This window comes from Catharus ustulatus, chromosome 20, assembly GCF_009819885.2.
Source record: "Catharus ustulatus isolate bCatUst1 chromosome 20, bCatUst1.pri.v2, whole genome shotgun sequence".
Taxonomy (NCBI): domain Eukaryota; kingdom Metazoa; phylum Chordata; class Aves; order Passeriformes; family Turdidae; genus Catharus; species Catharus ustulatus.
In genome coordinates this window covers 6,130,328-6,155,887 of record NC_046240.1, presented here as the reverse complement: position 1 = coordinate 6,155,887, position 25,560 = coordinate 6,130,328, and the positions used below count along the sequence as shown (strand labels likewise).

Here is a 25,560-nt window from a genome sequence, read left to right as displayed (position 1 = left end):
TAAATCCAATTTTCCCCATGAGTACCACCTTTTGTTGCCCGGACCAAAAGACCTCGATTTTGGCCTATATACCTGATACAGTATAACAATATATTAACTATTAAATACAAAGTTCTATCATATATACTAAGTTGTTACAGACATTGCAATGGTACTGTGCCTACTCTAGTCACCTCGTGTAATAGTGTACATGGGTTATTATAGCCAAAGGGGCAGAAAAGGGAGACTGGGGCATAGCCTAATTTACAGTGGTAATGCTTTTATTTTCTTTTTTTTTTCCCTTGTTTTTTATTTTCTCCTTGAACACACCTAGTGCTGAGTGCAATCCACAGAAGTCAAAAACAGTGTTTTCTTTGCCCTCCCCCAAAATATCTACAGTACAAACCTCGAACCAAGTTATGAAAAATCACTTCTGTGTGCGAGGGGCTGCAAGAATGGAATTTACATTTTTCCAGACACGTCTGCAATCTCTTTTCCCCCATTGTGTCAGATTGGCAATAACAAAATCTCCTCCTCCCACCTGCATACTGTAAATCCACAGTAGTAAAGTGCTGGAGTGCTTGAATGAGCTGGAGAGCCATGCAACTGCTTCACCATGGGCAGGGGCTGAGCTCTGGGGGAGGTGTTTGCTGTGGGTGCAGTTCTTGGACAGTGAAAGCACTGCAATATCGTGGAACTCGAGCTTAGCTGACTCCTGAACATGACCTGGCTGCAGGCTGTGAAATTACCTATTGAAATATTGAAATAGAGCAGGCCTAGCTCCAGGTTTACGAAAAGAAACTCCTAGGGAAGAGCTGCTTCCGTTGCCGAGATGCTACGCGGACTTTTAACAATTTCTCTATAGATTTCTACAAAAATATAAAAAATTCTATCAACGTAACCATTCTACAGAATTCCTGTGGATTTTGTACATTTTGTTTAAAAAAGTCAAATTCTATAAAACCCCCCCGAAGGTATTTAAAATGTTTTGAGTATTATTGCATGCACTGCAGTACATTTGTATTTGTTTTTCAAAAGGGCATCTAGAAAAAACTTAACTGGTTTAGAAAACAATCTATTTTACATGGATTTCTTTTCCTGAAAGCATCATCATAGAATATCTTTTATTTGCTACTCTTTACTGAATATTCATGTATGATGTAAACTTTTTGTTACTTCCACAAACCTTGTGAGTAGGCAAAACCCCAAGCATTAAAACAGAAGAGCCTTTAGGCTTTTTGTTACATCTGGAGTTGAGCATTTGGATTAACATCACATCACTGTTTTGTGCCATGATTTCAAGCTGAAATGTTCAGTGGGTTTTTCGTAAGGAAGGATCTGAAGAGTAGTATCATTCCAGCTGTGTGAACACAATCCTAATCATTAAGGGACCAGGGAAGGAAATTTTAGTGGCCTAGCTAGTTTCCCAAACTATTTAGCACATGTAAAAGGAAAAGCTAAGGCTCATTATGGGTGTAAAACCAAAAAGGGATTAAGAATATTTCTCAGGCTTAATGCACTGTAATTTTATTATTTCCTTAAATATGATCTGGAGGAAGAATTGATGAAAGGTTTGTTTGAAACCATTGCTTTAGACAGGCTTAACTCTGGATTTGGGCTGGCATAACAAAGAAAGGAGGCTCCATATGGGCTTGTGGTGAAGAGGGGAAAAATGTCCCAGCCAAGCATTAATCTAACTGCAGTAAATAGTAGAGAATGTTAATCCTCCTACTTCAAATACACTGATTGCCTGACTTCCTGCTGAAACCCCTTACATTTCTCCTGGACATGTAAATTTTTTGTGGAGTAAACATCCTCAAGTGAAAATGAAGGGGCTTAGGAGCTCACCTAGGCTGTGGGGTACGAACAGCATCTCTGCACACTCCAAGCTAATGCAGACACACGAGGTGGAAACAGCCTAATCTCTGAAAGGATGAAAGGCTGTACATCAGCATGTTGTAGGGATTTGAAAAGATGGGTATTCCTCAAAAAGTTACAAGCTCCTGCCTGACAATTAGCACAAATCCTCCTCCTGCCTGTGCTGGTTCAGAGGCACGATCCCTGGACTTGGTTTCAAGCCTGTGACTACTGGCACACTTCAAAGCATGCCTGCAGTCTAATTTAGCCTACCTCTTAATGTGATTTCATGGAAGTGGAGTGGAGTTAATGTCTGGCTTCCATCAGGCATGTGAGGAGGGGGAGGTGTCGGATGGGGCCAGCCTCGCGTGGTTTTCAGGCTGTGCTGTCCAATTTTAGAGATTGCTTTTGGCAGGGGGCGTTAGCACAGGAGAAAACAGGTAATTTTTGAGATCATTGGTGTTACAAAGCAAGACATGAATTCTGGGTTTATCCACTTCGTTTCATTATGTTGCTGCTTAAGGCTATTGATAGATTGGAAATAAAATTGCACTCAGGGTCATGTAAATTAACTCTAGCAGTGATAGCAAAATACCTGGTATTTTACTGAAAATCAGCAGTCATTTCAGTACTTGCAGACTTTCTTCCATGTAATCTGTAAAATAACTTGCAGAAGTGCCTTGATGCAGTAGAACATGAGCATATGATTTTAATTTTCAAGAATTACTTTAATATGCTCAACCTCCAGGCATTCCAGGCGAGAGCTTAACTTAAGGCATGTGCCTAAGCCCATTGTTGTGCCATATCTGCCCTGATTTCACCCACTGCAAGTCCTAACCTTGCCCTCACTCTCCTTTCCACAGAGTGCAGAGAGAAGGAGCTCCACAGAAAACAGAGCAATGAGGGAGGTGTAAAACCCAGCAAAATAAAAAGTCCATCCTGGAGACACTGCAAAAACATCTGAGAAGTGACCACAGGCCTTTGTTGCCTGTTTCCTAGGAATGTATGGAAATGAACCATGGACATGATTTTGTGAGTTGCCAGTGGATGATCTGTAACATCCTTTCATAATTCAGTATCTTGCACTGTTAAAGGGCTCTGCCTTCACCATCCTCAGACATCAGCATGTTGCACCTTCCTGGGTCTGAGCGCTTACTTTCACACTCTGAATGTCAATTTTTTGCAAGATTGGAATATTTTGTTAAAAAAAATTGCCACTGCGTTTCTGTACCATGCAAACAATCATTTTCCCAGAATATCACTGAAGTCCAAGGGGAAAAATAAATTACATTAAATAATTCTTATTTAGTGCTGACTGTGGGATACATTTCCTCTGTAATGCACTAATTGGCTACATTTTGTGCTTTGCAAAACAAAATGAAACCCAAACAAAACAAAACAAAAAAAGAAGGGATTAAATATATACTTTTTCAGGTTAAAATATTCGTAAAAACCAACTTTATCTCAGAAATATTCTGAGATACGTAAATAGAAGAAAATTAAATGAGTCTTTAGTCACAAAATGTACTACATCCCGCAATACTAGATTCAATTAATTTAATAAAATATAATATACATATAGATTCTGCACATTGTATTGCTTTTACCTAAGCAGAACATATGCTTAAGTAAGCGTGATATAGGTTAACCACTCTTTTAACCAGCTGGTTCTTTAATCTTTCTTTGGAAATTTTTTACCCAGTGCCATTTTGGAGTACAGAGTTTTTTAAATTTTTTTTTTTTTCTATTACATGAAAGGAAGAAGATATTTGGCACCAACAGAAAAGTAACTCAGGAGTCCATTTCCGTTTGATCAAAGGAAAAGCTAGGAAGTGTCAACAAGTCTTTCTTTGGGGTAGGAGATGTTGTCATACTGTCTGGAAGCAGTGAATCCCCTATATCCATGGAATCCTTGGACTCACAGGATGGAGCACGCCTCCTCAAGCAAACGTCCCCACTGGCAGGTGAGATGCTGTGGGGTCCCCTGGGTACCAAACTCTGCCCCTCAGGTGGATCTATGTTTATACAGGGCGGGCTCAGTTTCTTCTTCTGCCGCGTGCCTTGCAGGCATTCCATTTCACTGACCACCTGACTTATAAAGCCAGAGGAGCTGGACGTGGAATGGTGCTGAGGGCTGTTCTCTATGGAGCAAATCTCTATGGAATGTCTCCTTTGATCATCTAACCAAGAGGGCAGTTTTTTTAGCAGACCCTGGGTGTCTACACTGTGGCATTTCTTCAGGTCCTTCAGTACCACGTTGCCGGTATTGCCCACGTTCCTCTTAGGTGTGAGAGGCTGACCCTCCGAACAGGCACTCGAGGCTGTGCAAGTTTCTGAAGTGAAAGGCTCCGAGGAGCTGTTTATTTCAGATACTTCTTGGTCCATTGAATCTTCAGGGGTCTCCTGATATGAGTCTGCACAAGCACAGGATGCTGGTGCCTGCTTTGAAATATTATACTGATTGTGGGAATGCTGCTGCGTGTGGACGCTCGCCCGACTCCAGGCAGCCAACTCATTCGCTTCTGAGGGTGTCAGAGCCACTGGTGACTCCTCCTTGGGCACAGTGGGAACATTTGGGTCACAGAGCTCACTCACCTCGGTGTGGAGATTCTCCTTGCTATCCAGAGAGTCGTTCCTTATAGCCATCTGTGTCAGAGCGCAGAGGGGTGGGGAGGAGTTGCCAGGTGGGAGAGACAGACCAAACAAAGGTTAGTACAGGCAAGGCACAGCATTTACCCAGCTCTGCTGAGATCCCTCAGCACAGACCCACTGACCCCTAGAGCAATCTGTGCTGTGGGTTCTACCAGTTCTCATTGTCAGGGATCTGTGGGTTTGTGACAACCCCTCACTCTTCTTAAATGGTTGACCTTTAGCTTTCTCCTCTAAGGATGGAGGGCTGCAAAACCACAACACTCCCACCCAAACTTATTCACGTTCTTGTTATGCCAAGGATGGAGTTCTACAGCAAAGCCCTTAATAACAATTATTATAATTATAATTTCAGCAGCCCAGGTGTGAGCAGGAGGGAAAGATGTGCCAGTGAGCCTGTGTATTCCCTTCTCTAGCTCAGGTGATGCTGAGGGCCTGGAACAGGATCCCCAGAGCCAGCAGCACCAGAGCAACCGTGCTGTGTGCCAGCACCAAGGCAACAGCCTGTCCCTGGCTTTGGTCCCCAGGCTGGAGCCAGAGCTCTGCACCATCTTATGGCAGGAGCTGGAAACACTGGAGTCCAAAGCTGGACTAATAATAATCTGCAATTATTTCAATTCATTCTGATGCTTAAGTTCAGGCTTCCTAAGGCACATTTTGCATTGGCTGTCTGCAGCATCAGTGCCTGCTGGCAGAGGGACCTTGGGCCTGTTTTGAAGGCTTTGCCTTTTCACTGCACTGCATTCCTTGTCAAAAGGCTTTATAAATCAGCCACGTTAACTGCCTTAAAGGCAGAGTATCAATTTGAGACTTTTAAATTATCTTAAAGATAAGTATCTTCACAGGGAAATTTGGAGGAAATGCATACAGCTGGTCCCAGTCCTTTAGAAAGTGCAAGGAGATGAAATGATGAAATTCCTCATGCTAAGGAATACTTTTGTGACAAATCACCCCAAAATGATCATACACTTTATGTAAGTATTGTCCCACAAGGATCATTTGAGCCAAATGATCTCTATTCACAAAGCTTCTATCAGCTGCAGTGTGTCCATGTGTGCACAGAAACAGCAGAGTCTATTGCAGCACCTGCACATTGCGCTGCCTTTGTCACCAGGGACAGCTCAGAGAATATTTAGCATGGCAAACAATTTCTTCCAGTGCTGGTGAATCCTTTCTAGTTAAAATTTCACAGCAACTAATCGGTCAGGAGTGAACTTATCCTGGTCTCCTCAGCACCAGTAGTTTAAATGAGTATTTGGGAGAAGAAATCACGTTCATATCCTGAAGAGAGACACAGACCACACGGAAGTCGAATACAGAAGCAAAAAGTAATTGTTGTCATTACTTTTGCTTGCACACCAACCTGTGTTGCACACCACGACAGTATTAGTCACCACCAGCTCTTTCTTTGCCTATGATACAGGCATCTGTGGTTGTTGTTAGCAGTAACAGTACAAATGTTTTACTGGTTTGTTTGAACATAAAAGGACCCTCTGCCATCCCAGAGGGCTGTACACCTGTAGCAGCCACAGCTTGGTGTGGGCTACACCTTGAATACACAGTCCTGGAACTACAAAATCAATATAGGTTTAATTTCAGGTAGAATTCCTCTGGAGAAAAGCGTTTGTGCCATGCACTGCCGAGGAGTGCAATCCTCAGCAGCAATGTTCTCCCAAAGCATCCGATCCTCTCATCTTCCTCTCGCTAATTGTCAAACTGGACGTTACTGTGGGGGCTGTGCTCGCTCTCCAGCACTCTGGAGGAAAAGGGAGGTTAAACACACAGGTTTTAATGCTCAGGGAAAGTGCAAGGACCAGGTATGTGATGGACAAGGTTTATCTGTTATGGGTTCAGGAGAGGAGGGAGAGGGCATGGGTGGGAAGGGAAAGAAAAAGAAAAAAAGAGAAAGAAAAAGAGAAAAAGAGAAAAAGATAAAAAGAGAAAAAGAGAAAAAGAGAAAAAGAGAAAAAAAGAGGAAGAGAAAGGGAAAGAGAAAGAGAAAGAGAGAAAGAGAAAGAGAAAGAGAAAGAGAAAAAGAGAAAGAGAAAGAGAAAGAGAAAGAGAAAGAGAAAGAGAAAGAGAAAGAGAAAGAGAAAGAGAAAGAGAAAGAGAAAGAAAGAGGAAGAGAAAAAGAGGAAAAGAAAAAGTAAAAAAGAAAGAGAAAGAAAGAAAGAAAGAGAAAAAGAAAAAAAAGAAAAAGAAAAAGAGAAAGAAAAAGAAAAAGAGAGAAAAAGAAAAAAGAAAAATAACCAAATCAGAATTGCATGCAGTATTTGTAATGATAAGGAGAAATGGGTACTAAAACCCAAACTGCTTTGCCAGTTTGGGCTATTTGATGTGCTAGTGAGAAATTAGTGGCAGCAATAAAAAGAACTCAAGCAGACAGCACCTGAGCAAGCAGAAGTGCTGGGGCTGTAAAGGGAATTTTGCCTCTTAAAGGACCAAGTTTTCCAGTGTCTGGCCATCTAGATTGCAATTAAAATAACAGCAATATCACCTCCCTGCTCCCATTAGCCAGGCTGGGAGCTCCTTGCTGCTCAGGAGCCTGCCCAAGGCTCATGCCCATGGACTGTGCTCAAAGCCACAAAGCTCTTTGCTCTCTGAACCTCCACTCCAACAGCCATGCCATGTTCACGCGCATGAGCAGGGACAGGGAGGCAGGAGGGAAGCAATAAATTGACTTCAATGTACGAAAAAGTCTGGAAAAAGAAGCCGTCAAAGACGTGAACACAATTAGACTGGAGAAGATGGCTAACATGGTAATTTATTCTGGCTAGATCACTTCAAAAGGATGGGGCTGTTATTCATTAGAAAGCAAGAGAGAGTGGTTATGAACTAAAATCATGACATCAATTAGTTTCCCCATTAGTGGTGATTGGGATAGCTGGCCAACCCCATGCAAATGAATACATGCAAGGAATTTCTTATGTCAATTTAGTATTACAGACAAGTGTAATTGTTAACCTTGGTACTTCACATCCATTTTTAGAGCTTAATGAATCAACTGTCTAATTTGTCAATGTTGATTAAAAGATGAAAGAAATGGGAATATTTTCATACAGGAAAGAAATTGCTTTTGAAAAAATAGAACTGATCCCCTTTGTGTATGTAAAATCAGGCATGGAAATACTGAATAAAGCAGAGTTTTTGAATCAGATGTGCTTCTGGTCCCAGTCCAGCTGCACAATCATTGAAATATGCTTAAAAATGTGAGAGTGAAGCACAAGTTTAAGTATTTTACTAAAAAAAGATAAGTCTAAACTTATGCTTCCAATCAACCAGACTGGAATCTTTGATTAGATCCCTTAGATCTTTGATTGAATCAGGATTTAAATCAATGCCAGGCAAAAACCAGAGATAAAACTGGTTGCAAAATAAAACATGTCCTGCTTTGCATATACTCAAACTTTTTAAAAGCTCAGAGCCGATGGAAAAATATTTTAATTTTCAATTCTCACTGTAAAACCAGAATGCTTCCCATGATGGTTTTGCATATGAGATAACCAATTTCCATGAAACACTTCTCCCCTTTTGGGAAACCAGAGGAGTCACAGGAGGGGTGGCCTGGGATGGAGCCTGCAATCCTGGTGTCCTTTCAAGCACCGAAAAAATCACAGCAGTTAAGAATTAGTTCCTCAACCCCAACGAGCCCCTGGGGAGCATTTGGCTGCATTTATAAAGAGGATTAAAAAAAATAAAGTGCTAACAATGTGGAGAACATTTAGGCATGTTGCCAAAGGACATGATACTCATCACGCACATTCTTTGGAGACTCCTGGATCTTTCAGATCAAAAACCACCAACCTTTTTATTATTTCTGTAGGAGAATTACAGTTCTCTGGAGGTTTCTCTGTGAATCCCTCCTTGAATTTAAAGCATGGTTAACCAGGAAATGCATCAGTATCAAAGCTCAGCAGGTTTGTGATCGTAACTGTGCTTACCTGTCTGCGGAGCAGCCTTTCAGCAGAGGGGGAGTGCACCTGCTGGGAGACCCGGGGCTTGCCCTGCCCCACCACCTGGTCCTGAGCTCTCACAGGCTGGAAATGGTCCTTGGGGATCTGCAGGAGGGAGCTGGTGTCTGCTGGCTGTGACTGCACCGACGCCTTTGAACCTTGTGGGAGGAGAAGAAATGGGACGTGTTCATCCAAGGGTTGTGTGGAACCCCAGTGACCTCCCAGGGAAAACTGCTCTGCTGCACCTTGGATCAGACAGGCACAACAAAACCACTGAATTCAGCAACTGGCTCTCCAGAACCGGGAAAAGACTCCCATCTACTAATAAATTACTCCAGCATTGTCTATTATTTCATTTTTCTTGGCATTTTCTCCTGATACAACTGGGACTAGCTCCTGTTGAGAAGAGAAGACAAGGAACTACAAGTTCATCTGAACTGGCAACTCCTGCATCCCTGCTTTTGGGCCAATAACTTTGCAGGCAGCCTCACTTCTGAGCACCACAAACATCTGACTTTGAAAGGTTCAAGAAGGTGTCTCCAAGAGCCTGCATGGAGACCAGCTGCTGGGATCTCCAAACCAGCAAGCACACTCTGGAAATGAAGTGAAAGGGAACAGCACCTGGCAGCTCTCAAGGCTGGTTTTGCTCCCAGAAGGAAGCACATTCCCTCCAGTGTCTTTCTGACCCTTCGTGGTTGCTGGCTACTTCTTCTAATAGGTTTGAAACTCTGTGTGCTCCCCTCACACGCAGGCTCAATGTTTTTCAAAACAATTCATTTAATCTGGACTACATCCCAGAGAATCTCATTTGTCCTGGAATCTTTCCCAGAGCAACAGCCCCATTATGAAGGAGTATTCAAACAAATGCCTCCTGCAAGTGCCAGTGCTTCTGACAACAAAACCTTCTCAGCTTGAAATATTATGGCTTGGTTGTGGTGATTTATTAGAGGCGCCTGGCACCTCTTGCTGTCTTCCCTGCACTCTATAATATTACAAACTGTAAACAAGTGGGGGTGACTTCCCCCACCTGAAAAGCAGTGACATTGGAGGTGGAAGAGGACAGTGATACGTCAGAATTTGGGGACCTCACCCACCTCCCTGCACTCTGACCTGCTTAAGATGATTGGAATTTCACCAGCAGGAGAAAAACACAAAATGTTTCATTGCTTAATGTGGTTATAGACATCAGCTTTACCTCTCCAAAGTATTTTTGCTGCACCTCAGTGGAACAGTTGTTCCTGTGGATTTACAAGGGTGGAATTCCTGTCCCCAGAAAACCAGGGCTGTTGGATAGGGCTATTCAGGTTCTCCAAACTGAAACTGGGAAGTGAAATCTTGTAAAATAAGGGACTCAGAAATTATCCAATCCCTTGCTGATGTATTTTTGTTCAAGACAGTGCAAATACATCCCAATTGTCAAAAATGAAGCACTGGAAATTCCCTCTGCAGCAAACATGATTCTTTTGTGTGGTCAGGAATTTCTTGACTGTTACAGACACCCATAAATTCTGGCTCCACTGAAGGTAATGGGAGATTTGCTGTTGTTTCCAATGGGATTTTAGCTGCACCATTAGCATTATGTGCAAACAGGTTCTTCAAAACACCGCCCTTGACCTTGATGATTGTGTATTGTGGCAGAGATTTCTCACAACACCAGATTTATCTTCCTCCCTCGTGCCCACATATATTTTTTTGCTTCTGTTCAACAGTCACTATTCATCCAAATTCTTATTACTATGCAAATTTCAACATCTTATTTCTAATCTGTTAAAATCTCCTACCATTCTGAACATTGCTGAAATTATGTTCTGCTTAGAGGCTTTCAAATGGCAAAGCTTGTAAAAACTTCCCTGTCTTATTGGAGACAAATGTCTAAAATGATGGCATGTACAGATGAATTCGAGGTGGATCATTCAGTTCCCAGCCCCAGGTCACCCCTGGCAGGCAGAGGAACTGGGGGAACAGGGACAAGTTTAGGGAGGCAGCTGCAAGGACAGGGACAGAGGTGCAGGCAGGGAGAGCCCTCCCTGTACCTAAATATCTCTGAATTTAGCTCCAGGATGTATATCCCAACCATGCACGCTGGGATGAACAATTCCACACTTTCTCATTTTCCCATTCATCTCACACTGACATGTCTCTCAATTCAGCACATTTGTGTTCATTTTACAGGCATTTAGAGACACTATCTTCCCATCTTTCATAGCTGTTCCCAGACAGAGCTTCTGAACAGGTACTGCTGCAAAAAACAAGAGGAAATATTTCTCTATTGGGATTTCTCTTCTGGGCCTGGTGGGACAGATGGAGCCCAGGGTGTAGGGACTGTAACCTTAGGGAACCAGGTGGGGGGACAATCGTGGGTGCTGGTGAGAGTCAAGGAGAACAGCAGTTTGAGTTTTCCCAAACTATTAAAAAAAACCCCAGAAGGGTAAAAAAATTAATAACAAAGTTTAGCACCTGGTGTTGGAAACAGGAGTGTGTGAAGAACAAAATGTTTTATAAAAGCATACTTACAAGAGGTGTTGCCTTCCTTGACCAAAAACTTATTCTATCCTTGGTCCAACGAACCAGTCTATAAAAATGTACCTACTCCTGCAATAAATAAATTGCTTCTTCTGCTTTCTGGATGACGCCTGTGTTACTGTATTTTTTTGCTGCTCCCTAGCCTTACAGCAATCAGTGTTGAGCCAGCCCACTGTCACATTGCCAAAAAATTTTGAAGGACAGGAGTTATCTTAAACAAGGCTTTGTAAATTGTAAATCCTCCTTTGTGGATGATCTTTGCAAATCATGAAGGGTCTGTTCACAGCAGTTCCACAGGTCTGGACACACAGCTGGAAACCAGGGGCAATTTTCTCCCTCCTGCTGAAGGGCTTGGAAAAGCACAACTCTTGCTCTATTGAGAAACCTCCCTGTTCTCCCACAGTGTCTTGGGTTACAACACAGAGTGTGATCAAAGGTATCCGTTCTATCACCATCTGTTGAGGGTGGGGGCAGTGATCCTGATCTCCGTGGGAGATATTCTGCTAATGGGCCATCCATTGAAACCAGGCAGGGCATTGTTCTTTATCTTTTCACAACCCATCCTTCCTCCAGCCAGTCATTTTCTGCTCATGGCCATTGAGTCCCACTGTGGGACTGATAAAATTACTGCATCCCATTGGGAGTTGCTCCAGCCAGGGGGAAGAGCCCAACATTTCTTACCAAGATAAAAACAGAGGTTTGGGACACTAAGGGAGCCCCTTTCTCCACTGGACTCCAGAGGAAAACCGGATTTCTCCACATCACCACTGGAGCTCCGGAGGGAAACTGCACCTTGTACAGGAGCACTGCTCCAACTGAGCCACATCTGTCACTGCAGGAGGATGCAGCCACCATGGGATGGGACTGCTGCCAACACCCTGCCTGACGGGTGTCAGGTTGTACTCTGACTGTGTCAGGGTTTGGAGTTTGTTTCTTTGTAGTACTGTATTTCTATTTTAATTTCCCTAGTAAAGAACTGTTATTCCTAATTCCCATATCTTTGCCTGAGAGCCCCTTTATTTCAAAATCATAATAATTTGGAGGGAGGGGGTTTCCATTCTCCATTTCAAGAGAGGCTCCTGCCTTTCTCAGCAGACACCTGTCCTCCAAACTAGGACACACAGGTACCTGACTGGGACTTGTGGTGTGCTGGTTTCCTGTCGCCCAGGGAGGCAGGGCAGGGGCTGGAGTAGGGCGGCTGGAACATGTAGCTGTCGTTTGGCAGCGAGTGCGTGCGTCCCACCGAGGGCTTCCTCACACTCAGCAGGTCCTTGCTGGGGGACAGGGTCAGCGTGTCGTCCTTGGAGCGCAGGTCAGCCTGAGGGGAAGAGAAATGTCAGCAAGGCAGGGAGGGCAGGGTGGGAAGGAGGAGAAGTGCCCAGAGAGGTGAGCGACAGCCAGTGCAACCAGGATGGCGCGATGGGCATGCACGGGGTGCGCGGATGGATCTACCGGGGAGCCGCCCGCTCCGGCGGGGCTGTCGGAAAACTCTCACACAACGACCACAGAAACAGAGGGAGGCACACTGCAGGGACAAACCATGACTATTTCAGGGATGTGCAAGGAAGGCATCATGCCTCAAGGCCAGCAAAGGTCGCATGCTTGGCAGAACTTTGACTCCCTGGGTGCCCTCAGCAAGGCAGGCTTTTGCAAAGTTTAGTAGTTGCCTTTTCTGATAATAAAAGAAATAAAAACAAACAAAAAAACCCCCCAACCCGAATGCAAAAACTACTTTATCAAAAATATTTTCTGTTCTGGCTCGCAGCACAATTTTATTGGATTTTCTTCTCACATAATGAATAACTAAACCTATTTTATTGAAAAGGATATCTAAACCTACTGCTTCAGGGTGAAAGCCATTCTCTAATTAGAAGGGATCTAATGCAAGCAAGGGTTATTGTATATATGTTGACTGTGGAATTTTTATAGCCAAAGAGACTGTTGGAATGGGCAGCCCCAGAGGCAATAATGAGTGGATTCAGGTCTGATTTCATAAGAAAATATCTCCATCCCAGAAATGTTCTTGGGTGTTATTGTCTTGGAGAATATTAGCAAAAATGGAAGCAAAGTCATCTTCCCATTGTATTTCTAATGAAACAATTATTTAATTGTTAAAATGTCTCAGTGAAAAACACAGGAATAAGTTTGTGCCACTGTAGTCTAGTACAGTATTTGGCTGATCATTTTTGGAAAGCTTTAGATCTTATTTTCTGAAACATTTTCCATTCACTCTGTGCATTACAGGTTTTCTGGAATCAACACAGATTTTTTTGATCCCAATTTTATCCTTCAGTCATAAAACCAAAATTTCACTACAGCATTTATTTGCACAAGAAACACGATGAGATTAAAAGGAATTTGCAAAAAGGAAAAAAAAAAAGAGGAAGAAAAGACGGGGAAGAGGTAAAAAAAAAAAAAAAAGAAGATCACTGTTGCAAATTTAATGAACAAAACAGGTCTGCAGTGCCACGCAGCATTTGTTTCAGTCCTTGTGAAACTGCTGATTTGGATAGAACTTGGATACAGACTGGATAAGGGAGACAGAAATCTCCTGATACAGCTCAGGCAAGGAGAGAAAAACCTGTGCTGGTGAAGCTGAGAGTTTGGATTTGGGAAGCTCTCAGTCCCTCCCTGCCCAGCTCCTGCTCTGCTGTCATAATACTGAGATTAAAGCAGAAAAGGTGCCCTGAAACCTGAGATCTCAAACTCAGACCCATCTGAATCTGAACATGAGAACTTGGATTCGAGACCCATCCAAATCCAACCTCCATGAACCTTTGGGGTCAATGTGGGCCATTTCCACTTTGGGATCATCTTGGGGGAAATCTCATGGGTGAAATTCATGAAAACCATTGAAAATGGCTGTAAAATGATCTTCCTAGGCCAGCCCACAGAGCACATGACTTTTTGGTTCAGTGGTACTTTTGGAAAACATGTTGTTATGGCTTAACTGAAAATCAAATCCAAGTTTTCTCTGAACCAAAAAAAAAAACCAAAAAACAAACAAACAAACAAAAAACCCCAAAAAACCCAAAAAACAACCAACAAACAAACAAAAAAATTCCAATCCAAATATTTTTCAACTAAAGCCACATCTAAATGAAGCGTAAAAATATTGCATTTAGAAGAGATTGCAATGAAAGCTTGCAGTTCCCCAGGAGCTTGGCAACTGTTGTGACCAAACACTTTTTTGGTATTGAGAAAAATTCACAAAATCCTTTCTTCAACAGAGTTTTACTTTTTTTGGAGAGGGGAGAAAAGCCATCTTTCCTGGGTGTACCCTTGAGACTTTGCAATGCTGTCAAACAAGGCTGTCTAACCTGATCCAAAACTAGGAGGGTTTCTCCTCTGCCCAACTGCCCATACTAATTTTGAAACAAAAAGCCTCGTACAAGGAGTTAAACAAAGTTTACAAAATCTTTTGCACAGGATGCCATGAAGCATGATGGGAAATATTGTCACGGTTTAAGAGATGTTTCTCAAATAAGTGCTAATTAGGATGACAGTCAACTAATATGGCAGAAAATTTATGAACAACACAAACATCCAAAGGCAACAACAACAAAGAAAACAAGAATGATCTAAAAATGTTGGGACAGGAGTTATGTCTGTTGTACAGCAGAAAAGAAGCACTTGACTGCTACACAGCTAAAAATGTCTAATGTTTCAAAGGGGAGATGGTTAAGGCAGGGCTCAAAATACTGGTCATGTCAGTCCAAAAGGCACTGAATAGTCAACATGTTTGTTTTCCAGCATGGTGACTGCTAGAAAGAATTTGCAAAACGAGTATCATCTTGGAGAGATCCCCCTTTGATATTTGTGAAAGAAACAATCTGGCACCAACCATGAAAAAAGTTTTGTGGTGCCTGGGTTCATAATGACAAAAATCCACTCCCAAATCTAAACCCAGGTGTTGGGGCTGACCCTTCAGCAGAGGACATGGGTCATGAGCTCACAGGTGTCTCTTCATGCACCATCACTGATTTATTTTAAATGGGGAGAAAATTTCAATCTTGGTGCTTTCCAAAGCTTTTTTTAAAAATTATTTTTAAATTTTTTTACTACTTATTTTACTTGCAGAAAAAAACATTGTTTATACATAAAACACCAAAAGAAAAATTGAAATAACTACTTGTTCCTCACAAGGAGCCAAAATTGTGGACAAGAGTGCCAAGAGCCAGGACCTAATGGCATTAAGGACAGCATCCTGTTCAGGGAAGAGGTTGGTGCTATTTGGGAAGGGGCTGGAACTGGAAATGCCATTAGGCAGGGGCAGAGAGGTGGGAGCAGTATTTCGAACCCTGTAAACATCAGACTACACAGCCACCAGTGTATGTACATTGCTTTCCAGAGCATTAAGTAAGAGTGTGTTAATGTCATCAGGAAAAGAGTCATCCGTCAGAACTAAGGACCAGGACTTTTCAGAGAGAATATCTGACGTCAGAGACAGAGCCTCCATCTCAGCTAGAGGGATCTAAAGGGAGAGATGATTAAACATAAGAAAGCAGGACACAAATCTTTTGGAAAAGAAAATTTACAAAATAAAAAAAAAAGTATCATAATCTAAATACTTCTAGACACTAAAGCAATATTCCTGCAGCAGGAGAAGCTGCATCATACACATTGTTACCAGGGACAGAACATTAGAGAAATTAAATATAACAAAGAAATCAAAAAAGGAGCAGGACATTTGTACTTTAGTGCTTACCAAGGATCTGGGAGGGAGTTTAAAACCATACACTAATGCTTTGTATTGTATTGTAATGCATTGTATTCTGCTTTGTACTGTATTGTAATGCATTGTGTTTTGCTGTTCTCTTGTTTACATGAAGAAGCAAAATTAGCATTATAGAGAAGTTCATCCTCTTGGCTGTGATCAAGTACAAGAGGTTTCACAATCTGATTTCTCTGAAGTTGTTCCACCCCAATAATAATGCTGGTTTCTAAGCTAAACTTCAGTCTGCAGAGATTCCCCAACAACAAAACTGTATTTCCAGGTGGTGTTGGAGTGTGCCTTTCCCTGTGCCCAGGGAGGCTGCAGGGACCATCCCCACCCTCAGGAGGCTGCAGGGACCATAATTCACTTCCTCAGCTAAAAGGGCACAGGGAGAAACTTAAAGCTTGATTTTAGTCAGCAAACACCTTCCTGGTGCTTTCAGCTCATTTTGGCTGGCTGCAGAGCCTCCAGTGGCACCAATAACTCCTGCTAAAGCAGCCAGCTGCATTTTTCAGCCCCCAAATGCCCCTCAGGGCTGGCCCCAGCTGTCTCCTCTGCCACTGAGAAATCCTGACTTGGGAATCAGCTCCACACAGCCACACTCCTGTCCTCATGCATCTTGCACAAATGGATCCCCACTGATCAGACAATCAATAAATGTCCTTATCAAATCACTGATGGAGCTCTCTCACAGAGGTTTTTTTATAAGAAATGTGAAAATGTCATTTCAGATTTTGGAGGAAAAAGAGGGGGGAAAGTGGGCAATGGGGTGTCCCCCAGAGAATCAGCTCTGCTGGCAGGCACTGAAAAGAGTTCTCCCCAAATCCCCTCCCTGGATACAGAGCTCATGGCACCAGGAATTTCATCAGCTAACCTCCAAGCCTGGCTCACACTCACAGGGGCAAGGCCCAGGTGCTTCCTTTTCATTTCTCACTCTGCATTTTTTTTTACCATCCTCTGTGCTTGAAAAGCCTTTCAGCAGCAGTAAATCTTCCAAGGGAAACCAGAGAGGCCCAGATCTCTTGCATTGAAGTTGTCAGAGGACTGGGTTTTCTCACTCTTGGAAATGGCAGCCGTGGGATGGAACAAACCCAGCGATGAGTGAGCCTGGAGAGGCTCAAAATTCAGCTGAGATAAGTGAGAGGGTCAGGCTCCTCTCATCTAACCTTGGCTTTGATATCTCCTCTAGCACATTCATCTGCTGGCAGTGGATGAGAGAGATGATTTGGAGCCCCTGAGTTCGTGTGAGGCTCCCCAAAAAGGCAAAGGCTGCCAATCTGAGGACAGAAAAGCTGTGCAGGAGCGGGGTGGACACCAGCTCCTGCCTGATGGAGCTGCCCTGCTGGGAGCTGCTATTAATCAGTTTGCTTTCAGCAAGACCCAGCACTGCTCTGGATTCCTGAGTTGCCTGAGAACATGACAAATAGTGTGAAAAGAAAAGCAAAAATGTAAACAAAACATCACCCCACCTCAGCCTTCCCAAACACAAAATTGAGTTTGAAACCACCAAAACATTTTGTTGGAATCATCCAACTGATTTAGACCAGTTTTGATTATAGGGAGGGGGAAAAAAAAGCTTACATTTTAAAAGAAAAAAACATTGCAAACTGGAATGCTATATGTTTTCATTACAGAAGTGTCAAAACAAACCCATTTTTTTTGCTACAGCAGCACTTTCTGGTGAAAAATGTTGTGACAAAAAATTTTCAACCAGCCCTCACTGAGTTTCCTACTGACCCTCTGCCTTCCTTGCCAAAGCTACTGTCTCTATTCCTCTGGTAATTATTAGAGACAACCACTTCCTATGGCTCAACAGACCCTGGGATGCAATATGGAGCAATCAGAGGGAGACGTTATCCTGCTATATAAAGACCTGCAGTAGGATTTCATTTCACCTAGGCTTGTTCCTTTCCTCTAATGAACCATCAAAAGTTGGGTAATTTAGAGTGTCAGTGAGCTCATAAACAAGCACACTGATTTAACAAGAAAATGTCTGCTATTTTTAGCCAGAAAAGCAGGGGGGGAACAGATCGAGAAATATGGAATTTGCTCAATTCCAAGTGCAGCAAAAAATAGGTGTGCTTGAATTATGATTATGGTCACTGCTGTGTTTTAGGGAAAATATTTGCTCTGAAGAATAAGGCACTGTAAAAAGCACCTATTTTATTCTAGGAAGCAAATGGAGTAATTTTAAACAAGCACTGCCTGCTCGAGAGAGCCCTGGAGCACAGGTTACTTCTGTGCATCATTAAGGGCTGCCTCCCCTCCTAAATTCACTAGATCAGAGACGAGGATCTTGTTTACAGTCACCCATTTGCAAGAAGCCTCTTTAGGAAAACCCTTCAAAACCCTGGGTTTTCACTCAGTACAAGCAGGCACAGAGCACAGAGATGGTTTGATGATCCCCAGCAGCTCAGCTCTGCTCTGAGAAAAGCTCACCCTGTGCTGCAGGCTCTGCACACATGCCCTGACAATGCTGTGGAGCCTGCTTAGCAGCAGAAAGCAAATACAAGAACCCCACTGAAGGATGGAGGTGGAATTTTGTGCATTTCCCCTCTAATATCCATGTACTGTAAATCCCAATGAAAAACTTCTTACTGTGTGGACAAGGAAAGTCCAAGCGTGTTTTCTTCCTCTTGCATTGATATACAATATCATCCACTCCCACAGAAAAAGCCAAAGTGACTTATGCTTCCAAATCTCTGTGACTGCATTGCATAAAGAACTTTAATTTGCTATTAAAGGTCCCAGTCAAATTGAGTTTGAATGGAGACTTTGCAGGAAATTAGGAATATTAACCTGGTTCTCAGAGTTGTAATATTCGGGAGCTGGGAGGGCATAATGATGGCACACAGAGCCTGACAGGTTGTCCATCAGCTTCAGCTCTCCTTCCAGAGATTCCTGGATCATCAGTGATATGGTATCAAACAAGTGCCTTTCCTAGGAAGGGTGGTGTACAGCATGCAGAGAGAGAGAGCAAGCCAAAAATAGAGGAGGAAAAAGGAGAGGGACAGAAACAGAGAGAAAAAGAGGACAGCATATCAAACCCAACAAACAAAATGAGGAAAAAAGAAATAGAAGGGGGAGAAAAAAGATGGAAACATTCAAGGAGAACAGCAGTAACAGAAACAATGGGACAGGAGAAAAGGAGAGAGAACAGTGCAGAAATATCACGGTGAGCAGAGACAGCTTTCCCAGACATTACAAGAGAAAAGGCGATGGCAGCTGCCCCAAGGCCGTGGCTGCTCCCACCCAGGGCCCTCCTTGGGGACAATCTCCCTCTCAGCAAACACAGCTGGTCACTCCTGGGGCTGAGCAGCATCTTCCCGTCCGTGCTGTCAACTTCAACAGGACACTACGTGCTGAAGGCTTCTACACACATGGTCCAGGCTTTGAGCTGCAGGACCTAATGCTTGACACCTAAATCCATATCCAGAAGGCACAGAAATTAAAATAACCCGGAGAGAAGCTGAGTGTGCTGTCCATGGAAGCTCAGCTGAGCAGGATGGACACGTGTCAGGTCACCAATTCATGTGCCAGACATGGGCTGAGGTGCCCCCAGTGTTCTGGCCAATGTCAAACCAGCTGGCCACAGCACTGGGGCTGTACAGAGCAGGCTCTGCCTTTGCAGGCAGCAGGGGAACGATTTGAGGGTGCACCTTTCATGTAGGGAATGCCCAATGCATACAATGAGATGAGGGCTGGCTCTACAAACAGTGCACAGTGCAAAAATCCCAGGGAAGAGGCAAGCAAAGAGCATGCTGTCCTTGCAGGGTCATGTCCTGGGAATTGTATTCCTCTGCTATCAAGCTCAAGCATCAGATTTGTCCTGAAGATATTGTCTGGGATAATAAATAATCAGAATAAGATCTCCTGGAAGTTTTTGAGGCTTCTGTTTGAGGGAAAGAGCAAGAACCACACTGAGGATTATGAGTGGAATAAAGCTTTTCCCAGGCCACCTTCAGAGAGGGCAGTTTAACAGACTGCAGGGTGAGGGCATCATTCTGACTGGTTTGTCTCACAGTTCTGCAATTTCTCTTTTTTTCCAGTTTCAGTTCTGGTGCAGGACAGCAGGGTTGGGGACGGTTTGCCATTACTCTGCTCAACACATACAGCACCAGTTGGGATGTGTTTGTTTCTTCCTAGAGGACGTAGTAAATCTAGATTTCCCCATAGTGCCCTGAACTCCTTTTTTCTGAGCCAAAGAACAGCTTTGGACTCCATCTCAGACACCAGAGACTCTAATAGCACCAGAAATTTCCAGTAGCTTAGGAACTCAAAGCTTAAGGAGGGATTTACTCTCTTTCACCCTTGGACTAAAGATCATAAATGAGTTTTTCATGCATTAGAATACACATTAGTCCACCCCAGGCTGAGGCCAAGATATGCTGTTGTGAAATCATGATGTAATAAAAGTTAATGAGGTCTGCATAGAGTTTAACCCAATTTGCAATCAGCTAAGACTAAAAAAGGCTGCACTGTATTTCTTGAGGAATTTCAGTTCAGTGACCTCCCAAAGAACATGTCTGGGGTTTGACCTCACCTCCCATTCCTCAAACTGAATCTTCATCTAAAAACTGTGCTCGTAGCAGCTCCCACATTACAGCCATGCTCCTGCTGGTGGGAGTTCTGCCACCAGCTCTGGTGAGCTCAGGTTTGAGTTTCCTCTGGATTATTCTATTGTTAAAAGAATCTTTTCTTACAAGCCTGACTGCGGGAATGGATTTTAAATTGAGGTTACATAAAACAAATTTAATACTGAAGCAAAGATTAGCCACATTTTATTCCTCTTTTATGTTGTGGTTCATGGTATGCATTAGAAAAGCAAACACATTACGCTCATGATTTTGCTATCACAAAGGACCAGTCAAAACTCTGAATTAGAGTAAATTTGGAGCTAGCTCTGAACTCTGTGGCTTGAGCTGACCTCCAGAGTAAATTGCACAACTCTCTCCCTCTGAACAGATGCATCCAGGTGGTCTGGAGACCTGCCTGGGGTCTCTTCCCTGCAGCACTGGCTCCCAAACCACGCAAGGGGCAGCAGCAGACAGCAGGGAATACAAGCCCAGAACATCTGGTACACACCTCTTTCATTTCAACTCATGCAAGTCTTCCCCCAGCAAAAATGCAGGTCAAGCCCTCTTCACCCTCCAACAGAGATCCTCACCATATGATAAGCTAGTGAGAGCTGAGAATCCACCTTAATTTGCAGGGGGTTGGTGAATCCGTGGGGGCTCTCGGGTCTCTCTCCACTGGTGGTGCCTGTCCAAGCAAAGATGTCCGAGGGGCTGTGCTGGCTGGGGCTGATGGTCTTCATCTCCATCTCCAGTTCTGCTTCGAGCTCTGCCTCCTCCTTTGCCTCCTTGTTGCTCTCCTCCAAGTGCTTCATGAGCACGGCGATCACCACGTTGACCAGCACAAACTGGGCTGTCAGCACGAAGGACACGAAGTAGATGGGGGAGATGACGGTGTTGTAGCAGGTGGACTCCTGGTCACAGTCCCGCAGCGTGTCCTGGGAGCAGCAGGGGAATGATCACAGAATCAACACCTTGGAAAAGACCTTGGAGATGGTCAAGTCCAACCAATCACCTAACACCAACTTATCAAATACACCATGGCACTAAGAGGTGAAGAGATTGCAGCATGTACCACAGCCTGCAATGGGTTCTCCTTCCGTGAAGAAAACTGAGATGATTTGGCAAATTTAATGTCTAGAACAGCAATACACCAGCTGACAAAACCTTAGCACTGACCTTCATTATGCCATTCCAGTTGTCTCCTGTGGATACTCGGAAGAGGGTCAGGAAGGCCATCCCAAAGTTCCTGAACGTGGCGTGCCGTCCCAGCCCCTCGCAGGGGTGTGTGTCATCACACTCTGTGGGACCAGCACAGCCGTGAGACCCCGCTCCACACCATTCCCACACCACTCCACACCATTCCCACACCACTCCACACCATTCCCAAACAACTCCCACCCCATTCTTACCCCGTTCCCACACCATTCCCACCCCATTCCCACACCACTCCCACCCCACTCCACACCATTCCCACCCCATTCTTACCCCATTCCCACACCATTCCCACCCCATTCCCACACCATTCCCACCCCACTCCACACCATTCCCACCCCATTCCCACACCATTCCCACACCACTCCCACACCATTCCCAAACAACTCCCACCCCATTCTTACCCCATTCCCACACCATTCCCACCCCATTCCCACACCATTCCCACCCCATTCCCACACCATTCCCACCCCATTCCCACACCATTCCCACCCCATTCCCACACCACTCCCACACCATTCCCACACCACTCCCACCCCATTCCCACACCATTCCCACCCTTCCCACTGGCACAGGAAGACTCACCCAGGTCTCCAAACAGCTCCACTCCAAGAGCTGCAAATATGAAAAACAACAACATGAAGAGAAGGCCCAGATTCCCCACCTGAAAAGAGAAAAAGAAACGGGGGGAAAAACACAAAAAAAGAACATTCATTGATTTTTTTTTGTTCCAGACCTGTTTCTTGCTGTATTCTTTAATCCAAAACTTATATTGCTTCAGGGCAAAAATGACCTCATTGTGAGGACTGTATCTCAGTGCTTCGGGAGGGAAATGTGATTCTCTAATGACAGCAAAGATAAAATGATTAGCATTCCTCTGCAACAGGAAAGGAGCTGTGGGCCAGAGGAGCTCTGGTTTGACATGGCAGTGGGTTACCTGCGGCAGTGCTTGCATCACGGTGTCCAGGAGGGCCCTCATCCCCACAGCCATCTTCAGCAACTTCAGCACTGTGAAAACACATTTGCAGTGTGGTAACAGCAGCATTAACAGACAGGCACAAACTCAGTCCCTCTCCCAGGACCCACAGCTTAGAGGAGGAGAAATGTGAAATCTTGTCAAGTGTTCTCCATTAGCTGCTACAGTCCTTGGCCTTTTTGCATCGCTCCTGTTGCCTGGATACTATCAAAACCCTGTGAACAGCAGCATCACCTACTCTGAGCCTTGGAGAAAGCGTTATCACTCTGCCTGGCTCTTCCTTCCCCACTTTATCTGTGTTGGACTCATCTCCTTCCTCTGGTTATCATGAGCAGTTCCTTTCCCAGCCCTGGGGCTACTTTCCCACTTCCATTGGCTACCCACTTTCATACATGATTCACTGAGGAATGATTCATCTCTTCCAGAAGGTTGCATTTCCAATTGGAAGTTGCATGTATTTTTAATTCTGAAAGGGATCCAATGCACAGAAAACCCACTTTTCCCCCCTCTTGAGACACAGCAGCATTTAATTTCTCCTCCAGCTCCTTCTCTGCTTAGATGAGGGCTGCAATCAAAACAATTATTCCTCAGAGCACAATACCCTTCAGGAGGGCCTGGAACTAGTTCATTAAGGGCCTGAGCACTCACATTTTACATCTTCATCATTTGGCCCTGACACCTCCCTGTTTTGAAAAATCAGGTCCTCAAGAAGTTGGCTCCCTGACTTGGGAACGTGTCTGAGGGGACAGATGGATAGCGAGTGACAAGGCATGCTTTGTCACCGAGTGGTGTGATGTAAAACCTCATGGGAATTTAAATTTATTAGATGCTCATCTTTTAAAGCCAATGTACTCGAGCTTGTGTTCTCTCATCCCTGTTAGAGATGACTTTAATTCGACTGGAGCAATTTCCCCAGGTACATCTCTGGGAGTTACTGCCACAGCTACTTCTTAATTTCTAAGCTCTCAGCCTTCAAGTCCTCTTAAGGCAGAAACACATGGTGAGCTGGCTCAGCTTTTTGGCTCCTTGCAAGTATTTCCCCCATTGTTCTTTTATTTGTTTACAGCCTGTTGATGCCAGAGCTATGTACATCACGATGGGGATGTGCCCCAGGACTGTTTCCCAACGCTTAACTCTCTCCTGGTGCTGACCATGCACCTCAAACACGAGCCAGTTCTGCTTTATCCCTCTCACCTCGAGCGATCCTGAGAACCCTCATGATCCGGATAATCGTGGGGTTAATTGGTAGTGAAGCATTCACCTCGATCTCTTCCAAAGTGATGCCCATGATAGACAGCAGCACAATTGCCAGATCTAATTGGTTCCATCTGGAGACAACACAAAGTGAAGTTTTACATCTACTAAGAAGCTGGCAATGGGAGGCAGCTTGTTTCACATGAATTCCAGTCATTTCAATGGTTTGAGCACTCAAATGAATCTGCAGCATTTTTCTGAGGGTATTATACAAAAGCAGTGATGTTATGAAATCATTATAACTAATGCATCTCATTAGAAAACCAGCCAGTTCCAAAGATATCCTTGACTGAGGGGAAAGAAGAACAAAAGCTGGGCAGTTTTCTACCCAGAGGCTCCAAACCTCAGGAGAGACACTGTGTTGTCTGTCTAGCCACTTCTAGACATGACACTCGTGGATCTCAATGTGAGATCTGCCCCAGAGAGAACAGGACCCCATGTCCAGTCCTTGGAAAAAAGTTGTGTGGGGTGAAGGAAAGACTCCAAGGATTTGTGCCAGGCTGGAGAGAATGGTAATTCCAGCATGGACACACAAAATGTGGGGACAGGGATGGAACATCCACTGGATGCTGAAGGGCTCATGTGAAGGCTGGCTTAGTGCCCTGTTCTTGGTATTAACATTGAAGAAGGCAAAAATGGGAGAGAGATCCACCAAGGACATAAATTTGTGTTTGTGAGGTAAGAAAGTGAAAATCTAGATAAAGACACAATGTCATCCACTGCACCTCATGTCTATCTTTCATGTTCACTCAGGGCTAGATTCTTTCTCTTGACATGCATTTTGTCACTTCAGCAGGTTCTCTTGATTATATGGACGTGCAGCTGGTGTGAGAAGAGGACTGGCTGCATGGTGGGGATCTGCTTCATCTGCTCCTTATGGTCCCAGTCCCTGGCCTGCACAATCCATCCTCCAGCTTATATCCCATCTCTGCACTTACCCAGCCTTCAACCAGCCCACCAAAATGCCTTCATACACATCAGACTCCCAGCATGGGCCAGAGCCTGGGAATTCAGGGCAGGGGATGTGGCAGCTGTCCCCAGAGCCTGCTGCTGACCCCATGGCCACAAGGGATCTCTTGTTACCTGTCTTGGAAGAAGCGGCGAAACCCGAAGGCAATCAGCTTGAAAACAGATTCCAGGACAAAGATAACGGTGAAGATGTAATTGCAAATCTTCAGGGCTTCGTCGAGAACCTGGGATGGGAACACAGGGCTGGGGTTAGAGGTTAGCTCTGCAGAGGGGCTTTGCAGAAAGTCCAAACCTGACTCTTGTGTCATCACTTACCCACTACAGGTAAAAGTCCTCAAACACAGCCTCTCTCTGATGAAAAAGGTCCCAGGGAAAACTCCCAGGGATTCGCTTGCTGCCTGGTGATAAAATCCCAGGAGGGGCTGACTCACCCCCTAGCAGCAGCAGAGCCCCAGCTGGGATCTCGGGGGCGCACAGGAAGAGCTGATGCATTTGCTGGTCTCAGCAGCACAAGACCTCTGTGCTTTTGTCAGAGAGCTGAATTTCGTTAGTGCAAGTGCTGGCCAAATGGCTCCTTGGTGACAGCCTGCCATTACTCCTCACCTTGAGCTTTTGGCAAGGAGCACGACAGAGGGATGACATGCCAGCAGAAGCAAGTGCCTTGCATTTTCCTCTGCCCCCCTTCCCTCTGCAGAAGTCAGTCTGGTCTTTAATCCAAATGCATCCTGGCTGGGACAACTCTTGCACAGTCAGGAATTAAGCTACATCAGAAGTGATGTCATCCCCAAAAGCCTTGCTCATGGAGGAACACTGTGGTAGCAGCATCCTTCAAGGCCTCTTAGGTAATGTGCATTGAATTTCTCCTTGCTGGCAAATAGGATGGTAATAACAGTG

The 25,560-nt window shown here is 44.4% G+C and overlaps 1 protein-coding gene across 23 annotated transcripts in view; it reads right to left on the bottom strand.

Annotated features, from left to right (window-relative positions):
- Positions 1–268: 268 nt before the first annotated feature.
- Positions 269–25,560, bottom strand: part of CACNA1G (calcium voltage-gated channel subunit alpha1 G) — a 144,742-nt gene continuing 119,450 nt past the window's right edge. For 13 of the 23 annotated variants that reach the window (XM_033076861.2, XM_033076866.2, XM_033076862.2 and 10 more), the window contains 11 exons: positions 24,781–24,890; positions 23,638–23,771; positions 22,405–22,475; positions 22,053–22,131; positions 21,432–21,553; positions 20,846–21,190; positions 18,478–18,618; positions 15,301–15,435; positions 12,090–12,279; positions 8,427–8,596; positions 269–4,482 (listed from right to left, as the gene is read on the bottom strand). In XM_033076861.2, coding sequence (XP_032932752.1) covers positions 3,628–4,482; positions 8,427–8,596; positions 12,090–12,279; positions 15,301–15,435; positions 18,478–18,618; positions 20,846–21,190; positions 21,432–21,553; positions 22,053–22,131; positions 22,405–22,475; positions 23,638–23,771; positions 24,781–24,890 — 2,352 coding nt within the window. In that variant the 3' untranslated portion in view covers positions 269–3,627. Of the gene's footprint in view, positions 6,242–8,426; positions 8,597–12,089; positions 12,280–15,300; positions 15,436–18,477; positions 18,619–20,845; positions 21,191–21,431; positions 21,554–22,052; positions 22,132–22,404; positions 22,476–23,637; positions 23,772–24,780; positions 24,891–25,560 lie in introns of all 23 variants that reach the window. The other 10 variants (XM_033076876.2, XM_033076877.2, XR_004419806.1 and 7 more) reach the window with 10 other exon arrangements.